The 27,654-nt window shown below is 50.6% G+C and overlaps 2 protein-coding genes across 2 annotated transcripts in view; one reads left to right on the top strand and one right to left on the bottom strand.

The window, feature by feature from the left end:
• The window catches only part of Anpep (alanyl aminopeptidase, membrane), a 19,750-nt gene extending 18,434 nt beyond the window's left edge, over positions 1-1,316 (top strand). Inside the window, exon 20 of the mRNA XM_029533115.1 lies at positions 808-1,316. Coding sequence (XP_029388975.1) covers positions 808-960 — 153 coding nt within the window. The 3' untranslated portion in view covers positions 961-1,316. The remainder of the gene's footprint in view (positions 1-807) is intronic.
• Positions 1,317-9,749: 8,433 nt separating this feature from the next.
• On the bottom strand, positions 9,750-11,811 carry Mesp2 (mesoderm posterior bHLH transcription factor 2). Its single transcript, XM_021222283.1, has 2 exons — positions 10,953-11,811; positions 9,750-10,157 (listed from the first exon to the last, which is right to left on the bottom strand). The coding sequence occupies exons 1-2, from the start codon at positions 11,787-11,789 to the stop codon at positions 9,897-9,899; spliced, it is 1,098 nt and encodes a 365-aa protein (XP_021077942.1). The 5' UTR covers positions 11,790-11,811; the 3' UTR covers positions 9,750-9,896.
• Between the last annotated feature and the right edge of the window lie 15,843 nt (positions 11,812-27,654).

Raw genomic sequence — 27,654 nt, 5'->3', positions numbered from 1 at the left:
AAAAAAAAAAAAAAAAAAAAAAAAAAAGTGAAAACTTCTCTGCCTTCCCTGGTTTTCATTGTTGTCCCTAGGAGTACAGTTGATGTTGTATGCTGGTTCTATAGTATGAAATCTTGTCGGATCGTTAGTTCTAACCCGTTTCCTTTTGTTTTTCTGGTGCTGGGGATGGAATTGAGGAGGGCTTCACATGCCGGGCAACCGGGCAAACAGAGCTGTAGCTCAGCCTGCGTTGTGATAGTTCTTTCACAGATTCCCTAGGATTTTGTGTGCACAAAATCCTGTACAGGCCCTCTCCCTGTACTCCTTATGCCACTTCACTGTTTTGAAGTGATGAGATTGGAACCCAGGGTCTCCATCATCTTAGCAAGTGTCCCACCCCCGAGCAGCACCCTTACTGATACTTTTTGTAAAGAGCCACTGAGGCACGGAAGCAACACCATGCGTTAAGGTTCAGAAATGTCCACAGTTGTGGCTCCCACGTGGCAGGCCGCCTGTCTCATTGGCTCATTGCTGGCTTGAGCTGCTTCAGGTGAAAATCAGGGCTAACTCATTGAGATATTGCACAATAAAGCCCGATACCCTCTGAGCAGATCCCACTTGGGGCTGTGGTTTCACAACTTCCGGGTAGGTGAACACTTAACCCCAAAGAGAGGTGAAGGATTGAGCCCTTTATCAGGGGAACAAGATATGCTCCCCCCCCCCGGGGCCTGCGAGTGGGGTGGGAGTCAGAGGACTGGGAAGAGCCCCTCTCCTCAGGGCTGAGTTGGAGAACCAGCCCAGATCCTGATGCTTTGGTTTCCTAAACAGCTGGAGCAGTTTAAGGCAGAAAACTCGGCCACAGGCTTCGGCACCGGCACTCGGGCTCTGGAGCAAGCCCTGGAGAAGACGAAGGCCAACATCAACTGGGTGAAGGAGAACAAAGATGTGGTATTCAAGTGGTTCACAGAGAACAGCAGTTAGTCCCTGGTTCGGAGAACCACTTGTCCCAGTGTGACACCTCTTACTATCTCAGCAGCCTGTCCATCCTCAGAGCTCCAGAGGATGGACAGCATCCTACCCTTGAGGATGAAGTCTCCAGCCTGTGGAGCCAGCCTAGCTCCTAACCGTCAGGCTGCCAGACACCTCCCAGTTCTTGCCCCTCGTGCCAACTCTGCCCCAGGCCCAGGCCTCTGTGGCTAATCTCAGGGAAACCCAGCTCTGAGGCTAGATTTACTGGACAAAGGGCAGCCTGGAAAGAGACTCCCTGAATGCTTTACTGTCCCCACCCCTCCCCTCCCCCACAAGATCCAGAACCAAAGAATCAACAGGGCACAAGATCTATATATATTTTTAAGAGAAAATGTAAATAAAAAATTTCTAAAATGAGCTTCCAGACTTGTCACTCACTCAGTGGGAGCATTAGATTAGCACAATGGTTAGGGAAGCTGGAAAGGGGAAGTGGGGGGGCATGCTGTAGGTCTGGGGGAGGGGAGGAAGGAGGACACCTTCCTGCCCCATACAGTGTCAGGCTGCAAGTTTACTGCAGCCTGATTCCCAGGACAGGTTTTTGGGGGTTGGGTATGAGGAACCTCCAGGAGGGGTACATATGGTGGTACATAGGGTGGTAAGAGCTGGGTCTCAGGGAGCATCCACCTTACCAATGTCAGAGTGCTGGCTGTGGGCCTCCTATTGTGTCAAACAGGAATGGGCACCTGGGACAATGGGGCAAGGCAGTACAGTAGAGGCCCCCAAACCTAAATGCTGAGATCATGAGCAAGGGCATGCACCCCCCTCTCCAGGTTCCAGGGTGACAGAAGGATGGAGCTGATGGTTAGAGGCAAACAAGGCACTGGGACAGGAGAGTTTGGGAGCCTCCTGTGCCTAATACTTATTGCTCCCACCCACCCACCCCCCAGGGGGATGGGCTAGCAAATGAAGAGATCACCAGAACCCTTAGAGCGACAGTCCACAATTCTGTCAGTCTCAACACCAGGCTGAGCTCAGTTTGCAAGTTAAAAAGATGAGCAAACTAGACATAGCAGTACAGTCAGTCTTGTTCCCAGCACACAGAGGCAGAAGGACCAGGAGCTGGAGCCCTAGGGAAACCCTGTCTGAGGAGGGAGGGAAGGAGGGAGGGAGGGAGGGAGGGAGGGAGGGAGATTCTTAAACACAACAAGCACACTGGAGGGGCAGGCAAAGGGGCCAGCGACTCCCAACTCTATCTCCGACACAAGCTTTAGGCATAAGTGAATCAAAACGAATTTGAGGCCGCAGGCCAGAGGGAAACGGTCATGATTAAGCAGTCTTAGTCTAGGTGTGGTCTGAGGGGCTCTTGGTTTGGTTCTTCAAGGCGATCCACAAAACCCTTTTTGCTTGAGAGGAGCAAGCTGGTTCTGTGTAAGGGCTGGTCCCCTCGTAGACTGATTGTCTTTGAGGCTCCGCCTGTGACCGGATAGTTTGTGATGCCCTCTTAGAGGTCTGGAATGGGACCCTGTAAAAAAGCTGAGGGTAAAGTGCCTTTGTTGCTCTCTATGTTTTCAGCCTTGAAGAAAGATGAAAATGTTCAGACATCCCCCAGTTTTTGAGTAGTTAGTGTACCTGTGGGCAGAGTTCAGTAATCTGACCCAAAGGGGTTTTCAAAGTGGAGGTGGGGGGTGGCTCCTGGGGAGGATGACTTCATGAAGCTGGTTCTCTGCTTCCACTTTACTCCGGTTCCAGGGGATCAGACTCAGGTCACCAGGCTTACAAAGCTGCTCTCTGTCCTTCTAATTCTTCTGTTGGCACCCGGGTGTGGTGTCTGTGAGCGCACACGTCTCTGCATGTGTATACATGCGTGTGGAGGCCAGGGGTATTCAACATCAGGTGTCTTCCTCTCCCACCAGCCACCGACTTACTTATTTTTGTGAGAGCTCGCTGCCCGCTGAGCCCTGCTGACTCTACCGTCTCCAGCTCGCAGAGCTGGGGTTACTGACGCGCATGCGCCACGGTGACTAGCTTTTGTACTTGCGTGCTGAGGCTCGGAAGGAGCTCAGATCTCCAAGTTTGTGAGGCGGACTCTTTACTGACTGAGCCGTCTCTCCAGCCCCTGGTCTGATAGCTTTAGGCAAAAAGATGGAGAAGACAGGCAGGGGTATTCTTTTGTTACTGTGGGGGCCTGTGTGAAGAGTCAGGTTTTTTTGTTTTGTTTTGTTTTGTTTTGTTTTGTTTTGTTTTGTTTTTCAGCAAAAATACTGTCAGAGCCTGGTTGTAGGAAGCTCACTCAGCCTCCGCCCTGACTGGTGGTCTTGGGACATCAATTATTACCCACAAATATTACTTCCCAGCTGGTTTTTTTTTTTTTTTTTTTTTTTTTTTTTTTTAAGCCCTGGATGGCCTAGAACTCTATATGTAGCCCAGGTTGGCCTCCACTTGCTGTGTAGCTAAGAGTGACCTTGACTTCCTGTGCCTCCCTCCTCCAACCCCTTGCTGACTGAGCCTCATCAGAGGAGATAAGGAATCTGTGACTGGAGGAGAGGGAGGAAGTCAGGCAATGGTCAGGTCAGGGGAATTTCGCAGCTCTCACTTGGTATTAATCAGGCTGCTTCTGTGGCTCTGACTAGCAATCAGACCTCTTTTTATCCTCTAATCTGACTGACTAGCAACCAGGTGTTTTTTTATACAAGTTTCGCAGAACAAAGAGACTATTATCCAAGTGCTACAGAGTGTATGTTTGGCTTTTCATTATATGTCCAGGGTTACCACTTCAGTTACAATTAGAAAATACAAACAGAACAGATCTTATTATTATTAGCCCCATAACTCCAACTTAAAGAATCTAAAGAACAACTCCTCCAAAAGAAACACATTTATTACATGACAGTCTGCTTGTAGCCTGGCAGTGTATGCAGTCTTAAAGCACTCCAGACAAACAGACGATATCTAGACTCATCTTTTTATGAATAGCAAAGACTAACACCTAACTCCTTTTATAATGTTTCATCATCTACACTATAAAGTAGGAAAAGTTTATTGTATAATCAATCTATCTAATTTACTGAATTCTATTCCTCCAGGGATGTACCCTTTAGGGCCCTCTATCTGTAAACTACATTTTCAGAAAGCCATAAGCATACTGTACTTAAATCTGTAACCGTCTCTCCTGGCTAGTCAGGGTTTGTCAGTTGTCTTTCTCTGTCTGGCACTGACTATGCCCTTTGAGTTTGCTCAGGGGCAGATGCCCCAAGAAGATTCTCCATCTAACTATGTGTTTACCTGTGCTCAACGGTCTCCAGGGCATGAGGAAAACTTCCAAATAGTGGCCAACTAAAGTTAATTTTAGGATTTTTTTTCCTAAGAAGACTCAGACGTAAGTTTTCTCAGGAAAAGACATAAAATGAATCATAATGCAGAAAGTCCCCAGGAACACAGCATGCAAGGACCAGAGCGCAAAGGTTAGAGGTGGAAGGACGGCCATTGCAGCAGGCTGCTCAGCTTTGCTGGAACTGTGCCAAGCAGCTACGATGGCTTCACCACTCTCCATTTCTAGTGGCTAATATGGCTGTGACACTTCACACATGGCCTACCCTTGAGAGGCACGTACCACCATTCCTAGCCCCATCTGGCTTCCAGGCAGTCCTTCTTCCCAAGAGAGAGGGGGTGACCAGGTACTGGGGCCAGGAAAGCTCCTGACGTCTGTCCTTCTATCTGCATATCAAAAGGCAAGGGAGGGCAAGATCCTGTATCCAGCCTTGGTGAGGAGGGCCTGCCGGAGGCTCCCTGGGCTGCCCTAGATTAAATCTCCGGGCTCCTCCACTCCAGCACCCACCCTTCCTGTCGCCAGTACCCAGCAGCCATGACTGGCACTTGACCTTCTGGCGTTCTGCAGGGGGAGGGGTGAGTCTCACCATTTTGGGTCCCTGGTGGGTTCTGGGCTCTGTGGATATCAGAGGGGAGAATTGGCTTAGGAGAGAGAGAGAGAGACAAAGAGAGAGAGAGACAGAGACAGACACAGAGAGACAGATACAGAGAGAGACAGAGAGGGGGAATTCTTCTGCACCCTCTTTCCAAGCTGATGGTAAATGATCATAGACTATCATAATCTCAGGTGTTTTGTTCTGTCTTTAATTGAACCTTTTCAGTGCTGTGGATCAAGCCTAATGCATACTAACTAGACTCTGGAGAGCTACACAGCCACACCGAGGCCTGAGAGTATAGGAGCTAGCCTCTGGCTCTATCACTGCATGTTAGTGGTAAACTATCCTTTACTGGGAGCTGAGCTAGAGTCTGTGACACCCACACCTACAAGCTCCTGTCCCCTATCTCCTTAAAATACTGGCACTCATAAGGCCCTGTGTGGCCAGAGGACACCGGTCCCTGAGATGCTGCTCAGATCCCCAGAGCCAAAAGCCTGTTCACGGGAGCTTGGCCAGGGTCAGAGAGCAGAGACTAACTAGGATGCAAGCTGCCAACTGCCTGTCCAGCCTCTGCCTGCCAGGAAAATGAACTCCTCCTTGCCAGCAGGGATGAAGATGCCTCCAATAGACAGCAGCAGCAGCCCCAGTGGTCTCCTAATAGCATCTGAAGGTTAGGGATGAACCTGGCTGGGTTAACCTTTAGTGCAGCCTTGATTCTGAGCCAAGCATGCCTACTGCTCCAAGCCTGAGCTGCCTGCATGTAGAGCCAGCATGGTATCTTTTTTGCAGGGCCATTAGAGTATTCAGGCAGTACTTCTCCTCTAAAGAGAAGACTCCCCAGTCATCCAGACAGCCACCCCACCGGCATTGCCATTCTTGCTGCTTTGAGATGTAGTTCAGGGCTGTCTTCATGAAACTCAAAGTCACGGGATGGGTGGGGGCACAGAGAGGTGTTACAGTTTTGAGAGGCAGAACTGAGCCTGCCTGCTTCTAGGGGGCAAAGAGAGGTGGCAGTTACTTGAGGTGGTTCTTGCTACTCCGGGAGCATCAGGCTGGTTAGCCTTCCTGGAAGCTCCAGCCAGGTGATTGGATGGTTGGGTTGATTGGGATGCACGGTCCCCACAGGTGATGAACACATGGAAGGGAACTGGACATCTGCCAAACTCCAGAGGATGCTCATATTTCATTGTAGCTGGTAGGTGGATCCTCTCCCCACCACCCTGTGGGTCCTCAGTGCTGAGGCCTGGAGCAGGGAACACCTCCCTCCATCCCTTTGGGAGCTTGCCCTATGAAAATGTGAATCGTAGGAAGCGTTGGCACTTGTCTGGTTCTGCCTTGGGGTCAGATCTAATGAGACCACCACGAAGACCTGCATCCTGTTGGGAAACAGAGAACAGCAGACTGGTCACGGGCGGGATACCCACACCTTGCTGGGAGCTATGGGAAGTTGTTCTCTTTCCTAGATATCTTTCCTCAGCTGGAACATGAGCGGGTGAGGAAGAACAGTTGCAGCCAACCCCATCTGGACCTCCAAGTCCCTCTCTAAGCTGGACGCTATGTCAGGTGGCTCAAGACCCAATCGAGTTTGGGAGCCACCTGATTGGGTCATAGGGGATGTGACCACACTCAAAGATTCCATTTCTTGAGCAGCCACCTTGTGCCAAATATAGGAACCCTGAAGGGCAGGTGGAGTCTGTTATGAGCTCCATGCCACATTTGAAGAAACATCCTCAAAGGAGTTTCAAAGCTCACCCACAGTTCCTCAGTAAGGAAGAGCTGATTGCAGTGCACTGGAATAAGTGGGGCCTGTGTGTGTGTATGTGTGTGCACCTATGTGTCTATATGTGTGTGTGTGCCTATGTGTGTATATGTGTCTATGTGTATGTGTGTACCTTTGTGTATGTGCGTGTATGTGTGTATGTATGTGTCTATGTGTATTGTGTGCACATGCACTCACACACACTGCAGGGTCTTCTCATCTTTCCAGGATAAGTGAGTGACAGTTCCTAGGGACTGTCAGACCCTGAAGTTGGAAGTAGATCACTTCTAACAGATGAGAAAAAAGAATGGGTCCCTGATAATCACCTAAGTCCGTTTCCCTTTAGGAGAGGGGAAATTGAGGCTCAGTAGGTCAGCAGACAATGGGCTGTCACATAGGGCAAAGGTCCTCACACATGAGAGGCCCCCGTGTATGGCCAAGATCCTGGTCAGGGAATCAATAACTTCCTCCCTTCCTCTCTCTCTGGTGACTTGTTCTTGATCCAGAGTCTGAGGCATCCCATGATGGCCTTGAACTTGCTATGTGGCTGAGCGTGACCCTCCTGCCTCCGTCCTCGCCCCCTGCACGGATTACCGCCATGTCCGGTTTTATGTGGTATTGGGGATTGAACCCAGAGCCTCCCGCATGTGAGACGAGCACTGTACCAACTGAGCTAATCCTCAGTCCGAGAATCTGCTACCCAGGAAGGAAGTTGAGTTCCTCATCACTATCTTACAAGGTTCCACCTAATCTTGCCTCCTTTGATATTCTCTCTTCAACTCTCTGTCTCTCCCCCAACCAATTCAAAACATCCGCTGCAAATAGATCACCATTTCCTTTTCTCAGAGCCTGTTAGGCTTACTGAAGATGAAGCAACAGGACTGATGGTCTAGTAACTAAAGAATGAAATGGTCCCTATGTGCAATCCTCATCTTAACATTTTACATTTAGAACCCAAGCACTGATTATGGGTCTCCCTATAACTGACCTGACTAATGGGGAGTAATTTCCTCTGGCACTTAGCATCAGGATGAATGAGGTTCCTTAAAATGCAAATAGAAGCCCCTTGCTCTGACTTCGATCTCGCATGTGCCCTTGCCCGCTTGGTACCCAGGGTGGTACCACTGGAAGGTGAGGCCTTGCTGGAGAACCCCAGGCTTCTTCTCCTTGCCTCTAGGTTCTGGGAGTGAGTGCTCTGATCTGCCGTGCATCCTTGTTTTCGTAAAATCAAAAGCAACTTGATCTAGACTGGAACCGCTGGAGCCTCCAGAACCACGAGCCAAGAATAATGTTCTCCTTTTAATTTAATTACAGCGACAGAGAGCAAGTTCAGTCTAGTACCTAAGAATGGGACTGACTTTGGGGAAAGTTATTTTAAGATTAAATGGGGAGGAGGGACTGGGGAAATGGCTGTCAGAGCGCTTGCTATTCAAGCAGGGGGATCCCCAGGACTCTTGTAAAAAAACACAACACAACAGAAGACCTAGGAGTAGCTAGGTGTGTCTGCTGCCCCAGCATTGAGAGGCAGAGACAGCGATCCTGAGATGGCCAGCCAGGCGGATCCAGTGAGCTTCTGGTTTAGTGAGGGACTCTGTCTCAAGGCAGTTAAGGTGAAGTGTAGTGATAGAGGAAGAGAGCCTTAGTCCTTACTCTGGACTCCACATGTGGGTGTGTGAGCACCTGCACACTCACATGCAATACACCACATACACACACTTAGCATGACTGGTATTCCAGTAAGAGATTATTATTACACAGATAAAAGAAGGAGGAAGAGGGTTTCTGCAAGGAAAGCGGGGAAGCGGGGGACATAGCTAGACCTGCCTCTGCTCTGGTCTTGGGCTTCCAGCATCTAGAACTAATGTAAGTCTCTGTCCTTCAAGCTACCCAGTTGGTGGCATCTGTCATGGCAGTCCACCAAACTAAAACTGGGCCTCGCTGGGAGGGGCGACTCAGCATCATTTGAAACAAAACAAGAAAAATGTGGGATTTTTTTTTTTTTTTGGTTTTTGTTTTTGTTTTTGTTTTGTTTTGTTTTGTTTTAGACAACCTGGCTGTTTCTGTGCAGCCCTGGTTTGTTTTGTTTTGTTTTAGACAACCTGGCTGTTTCTGTGCAGCCCTGGTTCCCTGGGAAGGATCTCCATATGTAGACCAGGCTGGCCTCAACACAGAGAGAGCTACCTAGCTCTGTCTCTGGAGTGCTGGGATTAAAGGTGCCCAGCACCACCGTTCTTATAACTGTGAAAGAGCCCTACCTCCCAGGTGTCTGGGCATCTAGTGTCCCCGTGCTTGTTCATGACTGCACGCATACATACCCTCAAGGCTCAGCCACCTATCGCTGTAGGCCAGGTGCAGCTCCTGGCCCCTGTGCTCAGCCAGGTACAGCAAACACTGTCAAAGTGACAAGCTGGGGCCCACGTCAACCTTGGCAGGCTTAGACTGCAGAAGGGCTGAAGTGGCAGACTTTTTATCTGCTCAACAGAAAAGCCTTTCCCTTTAAAAAGGCAAGGAAACCTATGCCAATTTAAGAAAAATCAGAAGCAAACAAGTTTTTGTTGGTTTTCTTTTCTTTTCTTTTTTTTAATTATAAAACAACAATAAAACAGTTATAAAACCAGCATATATGATTCTGGCCAGCTATCCCCAGCAAGCAGGACATGGACCTGCTTTGTCCTCCACACTCAGGCCACCCCGTACTCAGAGCAGCTCAGCCTGTGCTGGGCAGAGCGCTGAGCCTTTAGAACAATGGTTCTCAACCTGTAGGTTGTGACCCCTTGGGGGTGGAGTGTGGAATGACCCTTTCACAGGGGTCACCTAAAACCACCAGAAAACACAGAGATTTACATTATGATTTATAACAGTAGCAAAATTATGGTTATGAAGTAGCAATAAAGATAATTTTATGGTTGGGGGGCCTTCAAGATCTGTCCTTCAAGCTACCCAGTTGGTAGCATCTGTCATGGCAGTCCATGAGGAACCATGAGTCCATGTCACACCATGAGGAACTGTATTAAAGGGTCACAGCATTAGCAAGGCTGAGAACCGCTGCTCTAGAAGATTCCTAGAGGTAGAGGGTCTTGTCACAGCTCCCTTCCAGACAGTGAAGGTACCCGATGTTTATCTATCCCAGACACCGTTTCCATGAAAGGGATTATCTGGGGAAGGGGAGCCATAGCTAAGCAGACCTCAAAATGTCACAGAAGAAGCAGATAAAGGCACTTCTAAGGCAGCCCAAATCCACACCGCAGGGTGCAGGTAAGGCCATATTAGTAGAAAATATTCAGTGGGGGCCCTTCCAGATCTTCCTGCCAAAGTTCAGGACAGCCACTGAGCTGCAGGCCTGAGCTGGGGTTGGGGCTGGCCACAGGAAGCTGGAGGGCAGGGCTGGAACCCTGATCCTCAGAGGTGGACAGCACCTCTGCATTGTGGCCCCAGCAGCCCCACTGGGGCTGAGGTTGTAGTCTCTGGCATGATGGGCGGGGCAGGAGAGGTGGGCTTCCCAGGGACACTGGAGACACAGAAAGACTCTGCAAGAGAAACAGGAAAGGTTTATGACATGGTCACTGACTGGAGAGTTCAAACCTGGCTCTTTCCCCCAGTGTAGCTGGTTCCCCAGTGTAGCTGGTGCTGTCTGCATGGTCTCAGGGGAACCCATACAGTGGGACATAGAAATCAAGGACCCTGGTTCTGGGGACCCACTGCCAACCTTTAGATCCTAGCTTTGCTATGAGACGTTTCTTCATGTCAGTTTTCCCACCTGTAAAATGGGGTGCTAATACTTCGTAGTGCTGTATTAGCATCATAATGCATCACAGAGCTGTATAATTGGATACGGGTAAAGTACAAAGGAAACAGCGAGTGCTTGGTAAAACCTAGTCATCATTATACTCTTTTATGGAGCACAAGTCATTTATGGATGAATGAATCTCACAGAAAACACTCAGGTCACCACTTCCAGAAGGATCTATTTAGGAGGTGCTGCCAATACCCCTGGGCCTCACTCATGCACTGAACTTAGAACTTCCTGCTAGTGAAGGCCCTCACCTTCCACCCTGGCCTCTGTGTAAGTCTGAGGGTCATCCTCTCTTTCCCGAGCCGTGGTGACTTTTGACTGTTGCACAGCAGAGGTGACAATTATAGCAGTGGCTATAACTTTCCGGGGCCTCATCTCTTCTCCTACAGGAGGTCAATAAGGCTATTTCCATCTGTCCCTTCATTGGATAACCTGGGACCTGAAGAGTAGGAGACCCTGTACAAACGAGAGACCCTCCACTCTAGTTCCAACTGAAGCCATAGAAGATGGCAGGGGTCATGGGACCTACCTGGTACACTTTAGTCAGCTCTGCAGGTTCAGTGGATTGGGTCCAGTGTTCAGTCTTGTTCCTAGGCTCTGGGGATATCTGCATGCCAGGACATGCTTGGGGTGGTGCCCAGTGAGAGGTGTCAGCGGCTTTGTCTAGGGACTGGTGTAAGGGTGACTGTATTTGGGGACAATAAGGAGGTGTCACCCAGGGATCCACGTTGGAGATCCTGCTCCCAAGGTTTTCAGGTGAGATTAGAGGTCCAGGACAAGTAGGCGGACACCCCCAGGACACCCCACTACTCATGGCTGATCCCAGGCCAGGACCAAGCATCTGAGCCTGTGAGGGGCTGCCACCGTCGGGGCACTGAGGGCATCGGTGAGAGAACGCGGCGTCCGCACTCCGTCGGCGCCTGCGCCGCAGACTGTCCTCGCTGAGACCCAGCAGGGCCGACAGGTGGCCGATGTAGCGGATGGCCAGGCGCAGCGTCTCGATCTTGGTCAGGCTCTGGCCTGCAGGTGCCACCGACGGCGGCAGGAACCGGCGCAGTTCTTGCAGCGCGCGGGCGAGTGTGCGCATGCGCAGCTTCTCGCGCTCGCTGGCGCTCTGCCGCTGTCCTCCTGCGGGCGCCGGGCGCGCTCGTCGGGGCGCCGTCGGGGCCGCCTGGGTAGTGCGCGCGCTGCGGGCCGGGCCCGCGGACTGCGAGGGCTGGCGGGTGGCGTAGCAAGGGCAGGAACCGGACGAATCTGAGGACGAGGCCGGAGACGTGGAGTCCGATTGCTGAGCCCAGCCCCAGCCCTGGGAGAAGACCCAGTGGTCGAGGCCCTGGAGGCTCTGAGGAGGAGGCGACTGGGCCATGGCTGGTGTGACTCTGGGAAGCTGGACCGGTCACCTCCAGGTCCTAGCTTTTATCTGGATTAAAGGTGTGAGGTGGTCCCCTGCCAGGTTGCAGAGAGGTGTCAAAACCCACAGAGCCCAGGGAAGGTCTGGGCAGGGGGGCCCTGGGAAAGCGGGCCCATTTGCAGAGGTGTGGATTCTGACTCCTCGAAGGCTCTAATGGAGGCCCCTGCTGCCGGGAAGTGTGGGAGGGACAATTCGCATCTGGATGGAGTTGCTAAGCTTCTCACCGAGCCCCCACCCTCACTCCGCCCCGCTACTGCAGGCTGAATACACCCGAACCCACCACCACACACCCCGAACCCACCACCACGGTGGATGGCTGCTGGGTACCTGGATGTCTGTCCTGTGCCTCTGGTTCACTTACAGAGCGGCCACCCTTCATCTTTAACCTTTAATGGGCTATGCCTGTGCTGCATCCGACCAGCACAGTGGGGCTTCCTCAGGTCCCCCCATTAGCTAATTTGCTGAATGACACTTAAAAAATCCCATTGACCACAGTATCTGTACCCACTAAAGATGGAACCCAGGAGCCTGGAGGGCTGTCACCTTGTGCCACCTTGAAGCCACCTAATTTCTTTGAGCCTTTGGTTTTCTCATCTCAGGAATTGCTGCACAGAATGACTTCCGGCCCTCCCTGGAATAATCCTGAAAGCGCTTGCTATGGGCTTTCATTGTGCCTACACTTTATAAAGAAGTGACTGATACAGGTGTGGTGGCATATACCAGTAATTTAGCACTTGTGAGACTGAGGCAGGAGAATTGGCGGGAGGTGAGGTCAACCTGCACCCATCAACAACTTGTTTCAGAAAAGAAAATCAAATCAAAACAAACAAACAAACAAACAAACAAAAACGCAATACTGCCACCGTTGACCACTCATGGCTATAATCCAAGCACTTGGGAGGTAGAGGCCAGAGGATCAGGAGTTCAAGTCCATAGAAAGTTTGAGGCCAGCCTGGGCTACATGAAACCCTGTCTCAAAAAAAAAAAAAAAAAAAAAAAACTAAAACAAATCAAACCCAGGCACTAATGTTTCAAAGTGCTTATGGGCACCCATTTGCTTATGTCAGGGCCCTTAACCTACCTGAGCTTGTCCTGGTTGGCAAAACAGCTAAGTATGGCATCTGCTCCCAGGACTTCTGTGAGAAACAGCTGAGGTAATAAAACCTGCCAAGGACAGGCTTTCCTGAGCATCAACTACAATTGAAACAAGGGACCCATGTCCTGCATCATCTCCAGGCACCCATGCCCTGCATCATCTCCAGGCACTCATGCCCTGCGTCATCTCTAGGAGAGAAAACTAAGGGTTAAATGAGCTTCTGGTGCAGTCAGGCCTTAGCCACCCAGGCTGAGCAGGTCCAGCTGGGTCTTGAACCAAGAGCATTGTTTCATTAGGGAGAGGGGGCATGGAGAACATTCCAGAAGGGAAAGGCCTGGTGGTGGGATGCCAGGGAGCTGCTAGGGAGGAGGTGGGAGGGCCAGACGCATCTGGAACCAGGCTGAGGTGGATTTTGCTCTCAAGGCCATGGGGAGCCTTTGTGACTTTTGAGCAGAAGGGTAATGTAATCTAAAATATCACTCGAGGTGAGTGTGACAAGAATACTTTAGAGGGATTGCTCAGTGGTTAAGAGCACTTGTTGCTCTTGCAAAGGACCTGGGTTCAATTCCCAGCATCCACATGATGGCTCACAGCCATCTATAACCTCAATTCTAGTGGATCCAACAGGCACATGTGGTGTACATACATGCATGAGAGCACTTATTATTTAGGGTTAGCATTTAAAAAATTAACTTAATTACATAACCAAATAAACATTTCACTGTGAAAGATGGAAACCTGACAGGCCTGTGACTAAAGGCCCTGTGACTCTCCCGAGTGACAGCCCTGGATGGTTGCCCTTGGTCTAGCTCAGCTGCAGCCATGTGACTCATGAACTCAGGTCTCCTTGGGAAGTGCACAGTACTTACTAGGCTTTGGGTCAGTCCTGGGGCACTCCTATCCCCCAGCTCAGCAGTTCGAAGGGCAGGGGAGCCTTGGAGCGGTGACGGGGCCGTGAGGGCTCTACTCTCATATGGGCTCACTCGGCCTTGGCATGCGCTGGCTTCAGCCATGGGTGAGGCTGGATGTCAGCAGTGTGCTTTGGAGTGTCCCAGCCCCCAGAGCCGCAAGACATTAATTTCTTCTCTTTTCTGAGGCAAGATCTCTCTGTCATGTTCTGGAATGTTCCAGGGGTCCTGGAACTTTCTGTGTAGACCAGGCTGAAAGGTGTGCATCACCACGTCCGACCTTTTCTTTCTGGTTTTTTCTTTTTCTTTTTCTTTTTGTGAGCTAGGCTCTCACTCCGTTGGAATTGAACTTCCACGATGAGTTCTATTTTCTCGATTGACATCTCTTGATTTATCTCGTTGCTTCGATTGCTGGGAGATTTTCTGCGTTTTAATTCCCACCTCCTGGGGCTGAGGGTGAGCTCAGTGGCCGACCACTTGCCTAGCATGTGCCAGAACCCGGGTTTTATCCCCAGTACTGAAAGCCAGACAACAAAACAGACTCTTCTTTTTCCTGTGATTTTATTTTAATTTTCTAAAAGCTAATTTATTTTTTAAATGCCCTCCCCCTTTAGACAGGGTCTCACTATGTAGATCAGGCTGGCCATGAACACTGAGATCTGCCCATCTCTGCCTCTGCCTCCCACGTGGGATTAAAGGCCTGTGCCAACCACCACTCTTGGCAGTTTTGCCCTTTTTTGTAACAACTGTCTCTGGTAGGAATTGACTGGGGCCCTGTGAGAACATATCCTATTCAGGACAACCCAGCCACCTCCAATATCTCTTAAAAGTCCCCACCATCTTCATGCATAGGGCCCAGGTTGGCTTTGAACTTTGGGACTGTGTCTGCCTCAGTCTCTCAAGTGTTAGCATTATAAGTAGATGCCAGACGGAATCAGTTACTGTATCGCCTCAGGATTGCCATAGAAAGAACCAGAGTTCTAACTCAGGAACTTGTGGGGACATACTCAAACCATGTCAACAGGCCACAGCAGCCCTGAGACTCTTTCTGAGGCCAGCCTGGTCTACAAAGTGAGTTCCCAGAACAGCATGCTGGAAGCAGATTCCATCTTCTCTTCAGAACTGTTATGGCCTCCTGGATATGGTTCTCAGGTCTTCATGTTTGCAGCCCCTCTGCGGCCATCCCCCATCATGCTTGCAGCCCCTCTGCGGCCATCCCCCCAACATCCTTGTGAGGTATAGTTTATGTTAACATGACACAAACTAAAGCCATTTGAGAAGAAGGACCCTCAAGTGAGGAGATGCCTGCATAAGATTGGGCTGCTAACAAGCCTGTAGAGCGCTTTATTAATTAGTAATTGATGTGGGAGGGTCCAGCCCTGGGCTTGATGGTTCTTGGTGCTATAAGGAGCAAGTTAAGCAAGCCACAGAGAGCAAGCCAGTAAGCAGCATCCCTCCATGACCTCTTCAGTAGCTCCTGCCTCTAGATTCCTGCTGTACTTGAGTTCCTGGTCTGAATTTCTTCCATAAGTGGAAATATAAGGAAAATTAACCCTTTCCTCTCCAAATTACTTTTGTTTGTGGGGTTTCATCACAGCAAAAGAAATCCTAATACCACCCAGACTTTTTTTTTTTTCCCTTTGGGACAACAAGGTCTCCAGTCCACCTGGCTGGCTATGAACTTACATCTGTAGCTGATGCTGACCGTGAATTACCAACTCTCCTATATTCACCTCCCAAGCATGTGAAACCATGCCCAGCTCTATCTAATTTTCTTAAGACAGGGTCTCACTCTGAGCTTAAGCTGGACACTAACTCATGAAAATGCTCCTGCCTCAGCTTTCCAAGAGCTAGGGTTACAAGTATTAGCCATCACACTTTTCTCTTAGCTATTTGAAAATACACAATTAGCCATAACCATAGCTGCCCTGCCATGATACAGAACATCGAATGTTATTCTACCTACTCAGCTGTGGCTCTACATGCGTATCTTGATCTGCATCTGATATTTTAGAACAGTGTCCTGGGTTGGAGCTTAGTGATACAGCACTGGCCTACCATGGCTAAGGCCCCAGGCCAGTCCCCAGAACCACAAAAACAGTCACTTGAAATTTCAGATAAACATTCCTCTTGATCTAATTCATGCTTCTCAAAACAAAAATCCCACCTTTTATTATTTGTTTGTGAATGTTCTGCTAGTGTGTGGACAGCTAAACATGCAGTTGTGGAGTGTAATATGGAGACTGGATGGAGCTGGTTACGGTTTCACAGACTTGGGAGGTGAATATAAGAGAGTTGGTAACTCACGGTCAGCATCAGCTACAGATGGAGTTCACAGCCAGCCAGGTGGACTGGAGACCCTGTCATCTTCTGGCTTTGTAATCTCCAGACAGTTCTGACTTTCCAACAGTACTCTACTCCCTCCCCTGACCTGCACAGCCAGCCTGAGGGATTTCTTGTAAGTAGAGTTGGTGAGTGAAGAAAGTCTAACTCCAGCACAGAGCCCCGAACGTGATACACAGCACTGTGCCCTGACTGGGGTAGCCTGGCCTATTTCTTCTGCAGTGTGGGAGCCCAGGTTCTAGGCTGACGGTAGGGTTTCATAGTATATATCTAAAACATGAAACCCAAGCTCTTCACTGGGCTCTTCAGTCAGGCCCTTAAATCACAGGGCACACTTCATGCTGGCTTTGTTTGCCCAAAGGGAAACTAAAGTCTGTCTTTCATCAGCCTCCATTTAGTACAAAGAGGCTGTGGGATTAGTGGTTACTGTTTTGGGTTGTATCATTGGTCCCTGCTACATCCCTTTTGAGCTAAGAAGACTTTAACAATTTATTTAACTTTAGTGTTTTCTTTTTCCTTCTTTCTTTTTATATTTTTTCTGTTTTTTTAATTTAAAAAAAAAATGTTTGAGACATGGTCTCGCTATATTAGCCCTGGCTATCCTGGAACTCACTATCTAGACCAGGCTAGCCTCAAACTCACAGAAATTCACTTGTTTCTGCCTTCCAAGTGCTGGGATTAGAGAGCACTTTCTCTATCACACCTGACCCAACTTTAGTATTGTCTTTTATGAGGTGAGGGTTCTGATTTCAGGGTGACGATTGGGGTGAGGTAAGACAGCATGTGCTCTAACATTTAGCCCAGAGCTGAAAATTCCACTCAATAGCAAGTTCGGAAGCAGTAGATGGGGTCAAGGAACAGACTGGACTGTGAGGACACTGTTGTCTTCTTAGCCAGCCCTGGCAGGAAGAAAGTGTGCTGGTTCTCTGGGAAGCCATCCCACCATTTTCTTCTGTGAAGCCAGCATGGGGATATTCTTGGTCTTGTGGTCACCTGAGCTTCATGCGGAGCTGTAGGTGCTGGCCAGCAGACCAGATCAGGCTAGTCCAGAAATGGAGACTTACAACTACTTCCTGCTGGGAGTGAGGTTCTGACTCACAGGTATCAGGAAAACCGACTGCGTCCCTGAAGCCCTGAAGTGTTCCTTTCAGTGCCCAAGCCAGGTAATCAGTGCGCTGGAATCTGCTCCACAGGCAAGTTAGGCCTCAGTCTTGCCCTCTGGTCTTGTGTCTGCCCTGCTGTGCTGTGGATAAGGAAGTTGGAGTCTGGGCCTCCGTGTCCTGGATGTATAGGCTCTCCCCTTCCTGTGACAGAGGGAGAAGAGGCTAGATAAGGCCAGCAGGATTGGTAGGCGCATGGACTTCAGGAGTATGCACGCTGCTCATTACCCATCCTTCCCGTTCCAACCTCTGGCTCCTATTTCCTTAATCATGGGAGCCGTGTTGCTATCGGTGTTGGCACCTGCTTATAGCCTGGATTCTTCTGCATATTGAAAGGCCAACTAGATCTTAGTGACTTTCATCGGTTAGGTCTTCTGGGAGAGCTTTAAAATAGAACAAACAAAATCCAAGTTCTTTTTTTTTAAAAAAGATTTATTTAATATTTATTTATTAAGTACACTGTAGCTGTCTTCAGACACTCCAGAAGAGGGAGTCAGATCTCATTANNGATGGTTGTGAGCCACCATGTGGTTGCTGGGATTTGAACTCTGCACCTTTGGAAGAGCAGTCGGGTGCTCTTACCTGCTGAGCCATCTCACCAGCCCCAAAATCCAGGTTCTTACTGTGTTACCTAGGTTGGACTCAAACTTGTGATTCTCCTGCCTCAGTCTCCTGACTGGCTTGTATTGCAGCTACACTTATCACTCTAGGGTAGGGAAAATACCTCAGGACTCTGCAACTGCAATCCTGCCCTATGCAATGGCTGCAACCTGGGCCATCGTCCACTGCAAACCCACACACTGAGGTGGCGGGAGGCAAAAGAAACCCCTGTCATTGACAACAACATGGAGTGCTTCTGGATTTCTTTAATGTTAAAGAAAACAAGTCACCGCGTTAAGCTGACATTTCGAGGTTGTGTTTGGCCTTCCTCACTGACAGAGAGGAGCCAAGTCAGGCAGGTGAAACTTGGTCAAGTGAATTCAAATCAGAGTTAGTGTTCTGGAAGATGATGGGGACATGTTCACCTGGAACAAGTCTCAGCAACAGGCCGCAGGTTCTGCAGCCCAGGCACTGACAGGTTGGGATCTTGAGCTAAGATATGGCGTGATCTAATTTAGAGTGAGACCCGTATCCAGTGATGGCTACCAGCCAGAACCCAAAGCCATAGACACAGGCTGACCTGCCCCCATCAGCTGTAATAAGATGAGGTGCCTAGAACCACATGCACCCTTATGGAAGTTCAGGTTCGGGAGGCAGCGGGTGAACAGCAAGCAGTACTTTCGAGAAGGCTGTCAGCATGGAATGCAAACTCTAAGCTGTGCTTGAACTGGCAAGATGCCACGGCCTTCACCCCAAAGGTGACGCCCCTGCTACCCAGGCAGTAAGGGGCAAAACCAGAGGCCACAGTGGAGGAGCCTGGAGACAAGCCCTTGCTCAGGGAAGGGAGGTTAGGTATAGGACTCCAGCCTGAGTCACTAGAGAAATAGATGAAGGATTTAGGGGTATTCAGTCCAATAGGAAAAGGCATGGTGGCTCAGACCTGCAATCCTTGCACTTAGGAGACTGAGGCTGAGAATGCTGCAGTTCTGAGGCCAGTCCAGCCTATGTTCTGAGTTCTAGGCCAGCCTGGGCTACAGAGCAAAGGCCTATCTCAGAAAAAGAAACCTTACAGAGGGGCTGCAGAAATGACTCGGTGGTTCAGAGCACTGGATGATGCTCCCCCTAGAGTCCTGGAATTCAGCTCCCAGCACCCGCATGGTGGCTCACAACCATCTGTGCCTTCAGTTTGTAACTTCACTTTTGACAGTTGTCAGATAACTTCTGGGGCCTGGGAACCGAACCAAAGTTCTCTCTAAGAGTAGTAAGTGGTCCTAATGTCACACTGAACAATTACTCCAGTCCGTCCTCTTGCCTCGAGCTGCCTTATGAAAGAACGAGTGGCCTGACCCTGATGGTCGTGAGAGGGGTGTGTGCAGGAGCTGGGGAGATGACTGCTTTGGCCCCTGACGAGTCCACAGAGTCGAGTCGTGGGTCTGGAGCCTCTGAACTCCCCCTAGAGAAGAGGCCCAGAGCCAGAGAGAGGACACTGGGTTGTGTGTGTGTGTGTGTGTGTGTGTGTGGTGTGTGGTGTGTGGTGTGCAGTGAGGCTAGTAGGCAAGGTGTCTGACCCAACCTGCCCTTAATGACTGTGCATATTTAGGAACAGATCCAGGAAGATGAGACCATATTACAGCCTGGCCTCTGACCACAGGTCTGGCTTCTCCCATGAGTCCCCCGACCCAGGGTGTCAGGCTGTGGGAAAGGAGTGCAGAAGGGCACAGCATGAGCAGGTGGGCAGGGGCTGCAGGACTGGGTGGTATTCTCATTACTGGTCAGTGGAGGGGACCAGCCTAGGCTCCCCCTGGGCCAGGCACTGGCTGCCTTCACACCTTCTGGCTGCCTGTTGACACGAAGGCTGCCTCCCTCAGGGCAGAAGGTGTTAACTTGGGAACTGGAGTGTGCAAGGGCCTCCAAAACAGCCGGCAGAGGCTCCTCAGAGCCCCAGCGAATACTTGAGGCAGGAGCCAGAGTAAAGGCAGGGTTGTGTCCCTGGACCAGAAATGGAGGGTATCCATGGGTCTGAGTCAGCCCATCTGGTCCTGAGACTGATGCTTGATGCTGGGCACACCCAAGGATGCCATTGACAAGGTTTTGTCAGGCAGAGCACCACCAGCATCATAGGGAGCCCCAGAAACTGACAGCCCCCAGGGCAAGGCACAAAGAAGCCCCAGGATCTGAGTTTCTCCTTGCCGGGCCTCAGAAGTGCCTGTTTTGAGCACTTTGCACTTCTGAGTTCGAATCCCACAGCTCACCCCACAGTGCTGTTCTTGCCCGTGGAGGTGCCATCTCTCACGTAAGGCAGCAAGAGCCAGATTCTAACCTACTAGCTTTGATTTACAGGCTATTTATTACACTAGGGCCAGGGCTAAGGGACAAGTGGCCTGCTCTTGAGTCAGGGGAGGAGGTCAGTTGACCTGGTATGCAAGGTGCCCCTGGAAATCAGAGAAGACAATTAGGGCAAGGCTCTGTGTTAAGGCAGGGTCTGAGAGTGTGGATTTCCTACATGGAGAGGGAGGGGTTGCTGACAAAAGGGAAAGTATGAGGCAGACCCAGGAGGCTGGGGCTGGCTGGGTAGGGCAAGGGATGCTGGAACCCCAGGATGGGGTGCTCACGCTGGGTAGGGAGTTTGATCTCAGGCAGGCAGTGAAATGCGGCTGGAAGGGAAAGAGGGCACTCTGCTCACACCGGGCACCGACTGGAGCCAGGCCAGGGCAGGGTCCAGTAGGCCTGGGCCAGAACCAGTGCATATGTGTTGAAGGTGTGAAAGAGTGCTGTTGGCTGGGGAAGCAGGGAGGGGCTGGCATCACAGGTATCACAGGAGCTGGCCCATAGCTGGCGCTTGAAGCCCACTCTCTGCTTCCCTCTGACCAGAAGGCTAAGCTGGGCAGGGCAACAAGGCCTCGTGGAGGCAACTCCTAATCCTGGACCAGCACAGTCCAGGTTTCAGTCTCACCTGCAGCAACTGTGAAATGGGAGGTGGAGCCTGCACTGGGCATCACCAGTGCTACAGAGGAGGGAGAGGGAGGGTCAGAGGGGAAGGGGAGGTGTCCATCCAGCTGGACTGCAGGGACCGCAGGGTTTGCTCTTTTCTTCTCTCACCTCTCCTCTCTTCTCCGTCCTCTTTCCTTTGCTAAAGTCACACATAGCTAGACCTTGCAGAAAAGTAAGAAAACACAGAGAGAAGTGCTGTGGACACACCTCTGCATCTCACCAAAAGCAGCTCCACCTCTGCTGGCCAGCTGTGCCAGCGCCTGGGCACACAGAGGCTCCCAGACTTGGCACCATCCTTAGGTGCTTTCTGTTGGTTGGCCAGTTGGTTTGCAACAGCATCACGGGCCTTGTGCCTCCCCACTCCATTTGAAGTCTCAACTGCTGGGAGCACAGGTGTGTACCACCATGTCTGGCTGGGTTTAACATAAGGTCTCATGTGGCACAGGCTAGCCTCAAACTTTCTATGTACCTGAGGATGACCTTGAACTCTGGATTCTTCTGCTTATGTCTTCCTCAATCATTAAAAAAAAACCTAATAGATTGTACATGTAAAAAAAAATTAAAAGAACGCTGGGTATGGTGGCACACGCCTTTAATCCCAGCACTCAGGAGGTAGAGGCAGGCGGATTTCTGAGTTCGAGGCCAGCCTGGTCTACAAAGTGAGTTCCAGGACAGCCAGAGCTATACAGAGAAACCCTGTCTCAAAAAACCAAATAAATAAATAAATAAATAAATAAAGAAAGAAAGAAAGAAAGAAAGAAAAGAAAAGAAAAGAAAAGAAAGCTTACATTTTCCCCTCAGTAATATGCAGACGGAGTCTCCTTATGAAAACTGTAAACATTACAGTTAAGAAATGTGAACCCAGACCTGCCTCCCCTAGCTTATTATTGTATACAGTTAGATACTACATGGTAACAGTACAGCAAACAGTGTGTATAGCATGGTAAAGCTGTGGTGACCTCAGTTTATGCCACTGTATTCTGCATAGTGACCAAACTGCCTGTATCAGGTTTGGAGACCGTATCCTTACAGTTGAAGGACATGTGACTGCACCCAGTGAGCCTCAAGGAGCCTGCGTGTTTATACACAAACACACTGTAAGCCCTTGCAAGATGCACAGCTCCACGGGCTGCTCTTGGTGTAGAGCTGCCTTACAGGTTTGGAGTGTCTTGGCTCTGCTAGGATCCACAGCCTTACACTGACTGGGTTTTCTGCATCTGAGTTTGTCACTCAGCTTGTCCACACCTGTGCCTTTACCCGTCATGACAGGTTCCCATTCCGAATGGTTGGGCAAGGTGCATGGGAAACCGTTGTGAAACCTCAGGCCAGCCCAGTCAAGCTCCAGAGATAGGTGGCTGAGGAGAGTGGCCCGGCCACCCTGTATCCTGGCAGGGACTGAGGTAGGATAGAATCTCAGGGCTGGAGGAGCCTCCTGGGTCAGGCCCCGGGCTGGCTCTGGGCTTGCCTTGGAGAAGAGCCTGGGAGCAGAGCGTCAGCCACACCAGATCCTTCATTCTAAACACAAAGGGCTGACCCCATGAGACCCTTCCCTTGATCATGTGGCCAGTCTATGCTGCAGCCCCTTCCCCTCTTTGTTCTCTCTCTAGCTCTTTCCTGGGATTAATGTCAGGTACCCGTGGCATCGAGACAAAGCCCTGGACCTAGCCGAGGGCCTCGGCCACGCCTGGAACGTGGTGTGGAATCCCCACTCCTGCTCCTGTCTGTATATACTTGCCTGGTGCTTCCCTGTGTGAGGGTGAGGTGTGGAGGAGGAGCCAGAGCTCCCCAAACCTTCCTCTTGTCTGTGTAATGCTGTGTCCCAGCGTCCTTCAAACAGTGGATGCTGGGGATGCTGGGGATGCTGGGGATGCAGGATGCTGGGGATGCTGGGGATGCTGGGGATGCTTGGGAGCCCCACAATCTCATGCCTCGTGTTGGTAGTTGAACTGGGTCTACAGATCCTCCCAGATTGGCTGGCACAAAGAATCTTAAACGGCCTGTAAGTAGAATTTCAACTTTGGGGCTGACCTTTCACTCTGTCTGTCTGTCTGTCTGTCTGTCTGGAGACAAGAGGCCCAGGCTACTCTCAAACCAACAACACAGTTGAGCATGACCTTGAACTCTTGATCTCCTGCCTCTACCTCTCAAGTGCTGGTGCTACAGGCACGCACCACTAAGACCAACTGTTTCTTTGCTTTATCTGGACCTAGGGCTATGTGTGCTCCTGTGTTCCCTTCTCATTTCTCGGGGACTTGCTCTGCTGCCTGCATATAAGAACTATTTCCCTGCTGGGCTGATGAACAGACAGGTTCACCCAGGTCATCCTATAGAGACTGGCATCCCCTTGTGATCCCAGCACCTTACAGCATAACCTCAGATACATTTCCATCCCTAGAGGGGAAAGTCTAGAGATTGGAGGAATGTTGGCCTGGCTCAGGCTTAGAGCTTCCATGATGTTCCATGCACTCAGGATTCCCAGCACTCAAGAGGCTGAAACAGGAGGGAGTTCCCCAGAATTGCAGGCCAGTCTGGGTTGTACAGCTTGAGATCATTCTGGCCCCCTAGGGAGACGGAGACCTCAAAAAAAAAAGCAAAAAGTAAATAGCTTTCAAGTGACTGTGCATCGCCCTCTGCTGGCAGCATCTGGGAATGCACGAACACAAGAAATCCCAGAAGCGGCAGAGATCTCCACAGGCTGAGTACTTGAGCCCTCGTTTCCTGCATTCATATGTGCTTACCTCTTTGCTTTGAGCTAGCTATCTCAAGCTTCTTAATCCCTTTATATCTCAATTTCTCCTGTTTTCACTCTAAGGCTCTGAGGTTTCACTCACAGCTACCCCACCCCAATTACCTAAATGAAGCCATGAATCATAAATATGACACCCCTAAAGAGAGAGGCGATACCTATCCCCTCAGTATTATCAACCAACATCAGACCCACGGGGCTTCTGGCATTTCCTCTGAAGCCTTTCCGGGGGTGGGGAGGAGTGATCTGCCAAATCTCTCTCCTCTTTTCCCACCCCCTCCCTCCTCATCACCCCTCTGCTGCCTGTGGCTGCCACTGGCTGAGCATCCAACTGGCCCAGGACCAGATAATCAGATTATCCTGAGTCCAGAATAATCTATTCCATATGGTGTGCCAGCTCGGTGGCTCCAAGAGGGAGAGGTGTGAGGAGGGCCAGTGGGGGTCTGGGTGGCAGGCTCCCCTGGGAGCCCCGGGAACCTCAGAGAGCCTCACTGGGCGGACTTGTAGGGCAGTTGATGGGGAAGAGGAACAGGAAGGGAGAAATTGGGTCCTCCATTGCTGGGTCTTTTAAGGTGATGTGCCTTGCATCATCTGTGACTTAAAGAGGTGAAGGACCAAGGGGAAGGGAGGGGGAGGCCTCTCTTCAGGGCCCTTTCTGTCTATGAATTGTGGGAGGTACTTTCATAATTTTGAAGAAATTTTAAGAATTTATCCTTATTGTATGTATAGGGTGTACACACACCTGCACACGCAGGCTCACAGTTGCAGGTATGTGAATGGCTGTCAAGGACATTTTATGGGCCCTTGGATTAAGGATCAGACTCTAGCTGCCTGTCTTGGAAACAACTGGCTTTATCCAGTGAGCTATCTCAGGGGCCCAGAGTGTCATATATCCGGATTCTCTGGCTCCATCTTGCAGAACTTCTGGCCAACGTGGTCCTGGCTAGGGCCTAGAAACCTTTCTTTCCCTGTCTTCTCAAGGCTCTGGTATGTGAAGTAAGGCCTGCCCAGGTTGTGCCCCAAGACAGAGACTAAGAGACACCTTCTCCTCCGACTCTACTAGCTCAGACATGGGACAACCTCTCAAGGCTCCATGTTTTCACCTGTGTCCTCTTATCCGAGGGTGCTGTGCACAGGAGCAGGAGACCTGCCAAGGCCAGCACAATGAGACAGAGAATGTGTGTGCGACCAGCTGAGCCCCTCTCCCCTCCATGGCGGAGGGGGTGCCTGTCTTTTTTTTTTTTTTTTTTAAGATTTATTTATTATATGCAAGTAGCTGTCTTCAGAAACTCCAGAAGAGGGAGTCAGATCTTGTTACGGATGGTTATGAGCCACCATGTGGTTGCTGGGATTTGTACTCCGGACCTTCGGAAGAGCAGTCGGGTGCTCTTACCCACTGAGCCATCTCACCAGCCCGGGGGTGCCTGTCTTACCTGCACCCACAGTGTGCGGCAAGATGAGGACATTAACCCACACTGGCCACACTCTACCTGGGAGGCTTAGGCTTGCCCAGGAGTGATGGTGCTAAGATAGCCCACGAGTCTGACACTGTAATTAACTAGTGGGATCCGCTGATGCTAAGCAGGCTAGTGGTGGACCTGAGTAGCTTCCTTCTTCTGGGGCCTCTGCCTCTGGCAGGCTCAGGGATTAGGGACTGCTCGGTACCTTTGCATAGCACCTTTGATTAGCAAGGCTGTGTCAGAGGGGCTGGCTGGGGAAATGAGGGCTCTGAGGCAGCATGGTGGGTGGAGTGTTGTGCCCAGCTCCAGCACGGAAGGCTGAGGTTGGACCCTGAGCCTTAAAGGGGGCCTCCCTGTCCTGTCTGCCCCCTTCCAGGCTGAGGCTTGACCTCTCACCTCTGTTCTGATGGGGTGGCGGCAAGGCCTCACTTCCCAGCCTTACACATTGGCATCCAGGGGAGGCTCGGGCCAGGGGAGCAGAAGCTACCAGCTCTGGCACTTGTCAAAACACAGGCCCCAAAAGTGTGAAGGCCTTGGCCCAGCGGGGAGGCTGTGTGGGCCTTGCAGCCTGGAGAACTCATTAACTCCAAGCAGCTCCCAAACGAAACCACTGAAGACACTGGCCAGATAAGGAGATCAAAGGGGCAGAGGAAGCAGAGGGTCCCCCTGCCCTTGCACCAGCTGGGCCGCTGGTAGTTTCCCAGAGACCACAGGGGCAACAGTGGTAACAGGGGAGGAAGGGACTCCACGTGGCACTCCAGTGTGTTAGCCTAAGCACCCAAGACTTCTGGGAACGAGTTGGTGGCAGGACGTGCCATCTGCCTGTCTCTCATGCAGTCCCTCACCGACTCGCTAACTCTGTGCCTTTTCAACTTTCCCTCATGTCTGGCACCACCATCTTCCCCTGCTTCGCTCAGAGCATCCCTCTCCTGTTCCAGATCCTTCTGTGTTTCTGACACTCAATGCTAACAAGTAGACCTCAGATCTGAGGCTTAAGTGTAGCATCCCCCACCCCTCCCGAGTCCAAGCATGTCTGCCTAACTTTGTAGTTAATAAAATACAACTTCAAAGTGCTATTAACAAGACACAATAAGCAATGGCAGTTCGGTCTGGAGTAAGCAGGTAGAAGCTGCAGAAGCAGGCTTGTCAGGGCATTTGCTGTGCCCTCTGAACCCAGACACTTTTTAATTTTAAACCATGTACATCCACTGTGCTTTCAATTCAAGACACAAGATCTTTCAGTGAAATTTCTCTCTCTCTCTCTTTTTTTTTTTTGATATAATGTGAAATCCTGGCCACATGGGGGTGGAGGGTATTTGAGACACTCGGGTGTCCTTAGAGCTGAGACCTTGCCCCTCCTGCTATGGGGGCTACCATGTACACTCCCACTCTGTCTACGCACGCCACAGGTCTCCAGCTGCTTGTTCGAGCGTCAGCTAAGAGGCACAATCACCGAGCTTGAACTCAAGGTTCTTGTTCAAATAATGAACCCCCAAGAAGGCATCCATTTGCCTTGGTTCAGACCAGATAGACCCCATGGACAGCTGCAGCCTGAGAAGGGACCTCCTAGGCCAGGCACACAAGTTCACGGCATGGGCTCCACTTCTCCACTCCACCGTGGAGGTCAGTACTGCCTCTCTGGGTGTCATTGTGGGTGTGGTCCTCCTGACAGAGGGGCAAGGATGGTGAAAGGACAAAGGGATGGTAGTGGGCAGAGATGCCCAGAGAATCAGGTACCAATCCATGGAGTCTTCACCAACACAAACCATCGCCCATCTGGAAGACAATTGGGGTGCAAACATTCAGGGCACTAGGAGATCTGAGTGTCATTCCTCCAGAAGAAAGAGGCTCAGATGTAATGCCAGACACCAGGTACCTGGTGGCCTAGCTGGAGAAGAGACAGCAGGCATGATGTCCGTCTGCACTTGGTCAAGGGCATGAAGCAATGCCTGAGGAGCTCTACCATTCTTTGTCTGCTGTACGCCAAGCGAGTGCTCCATCAGCCCTGTTATTATTTTGAGACCAGGAGTTACTAAGTTATCCATGCTGGCCTTGAACTTACCCGGTAGCCCAGGACTTTGTGGCTCTCCTGCTTCAGTTCCTCAAACAGCTGATCCCAGATCTGTTCTGTCAGGCTCAAAGGTTTGTTTTTGAGATGTGTCTGAAACTCACTCTGCAGACGAGAATATTTTTCAATTTTCTGTGTGTTCTAGGGCTTTGCCTGCATGTATGTTTGCACTCTGTATGCTTGTGTAGTACCCAGAGGCCAGAAGAGTGCAATCCCCAGAAATGTTGTTACAGACAGCTATGAGCCACCATGTGGGTGCTGAGAATAGGTCAAACCTGGGTCTCGTAGAAGAGTGGCCAGTACTTCCTTTGTTTGTTTGTTTGTTTTCAAGACAGGGTTTCTCTGTGTAGCCCTGGCTGTCCTGAAACTCACCTGTAGAATAGGCTGGCCTCGAACTCATAGATCTGCCTGCCTCTGCCTCCCGAGTGCTGGGATCAAAGGCGTGCTC

This window comes from Mus pahari, chromosome 1 (assembly GCF_900095145.1).
Source record: "Mus pahari chromosome 1, PAHARI_EIJ_v1.1, whole genome shotgun sequence".
Classification (NCBI taxonomy): Eukaryota; Metazoa; Chordata; class Mammalia; order Rodentia; family Muridae; genus Mus; species Mus pahari.
Note: the sequence above shows the minus strand (reverse complement) of the source record. Positions and strands in the feature narration are given on the sequence as shown.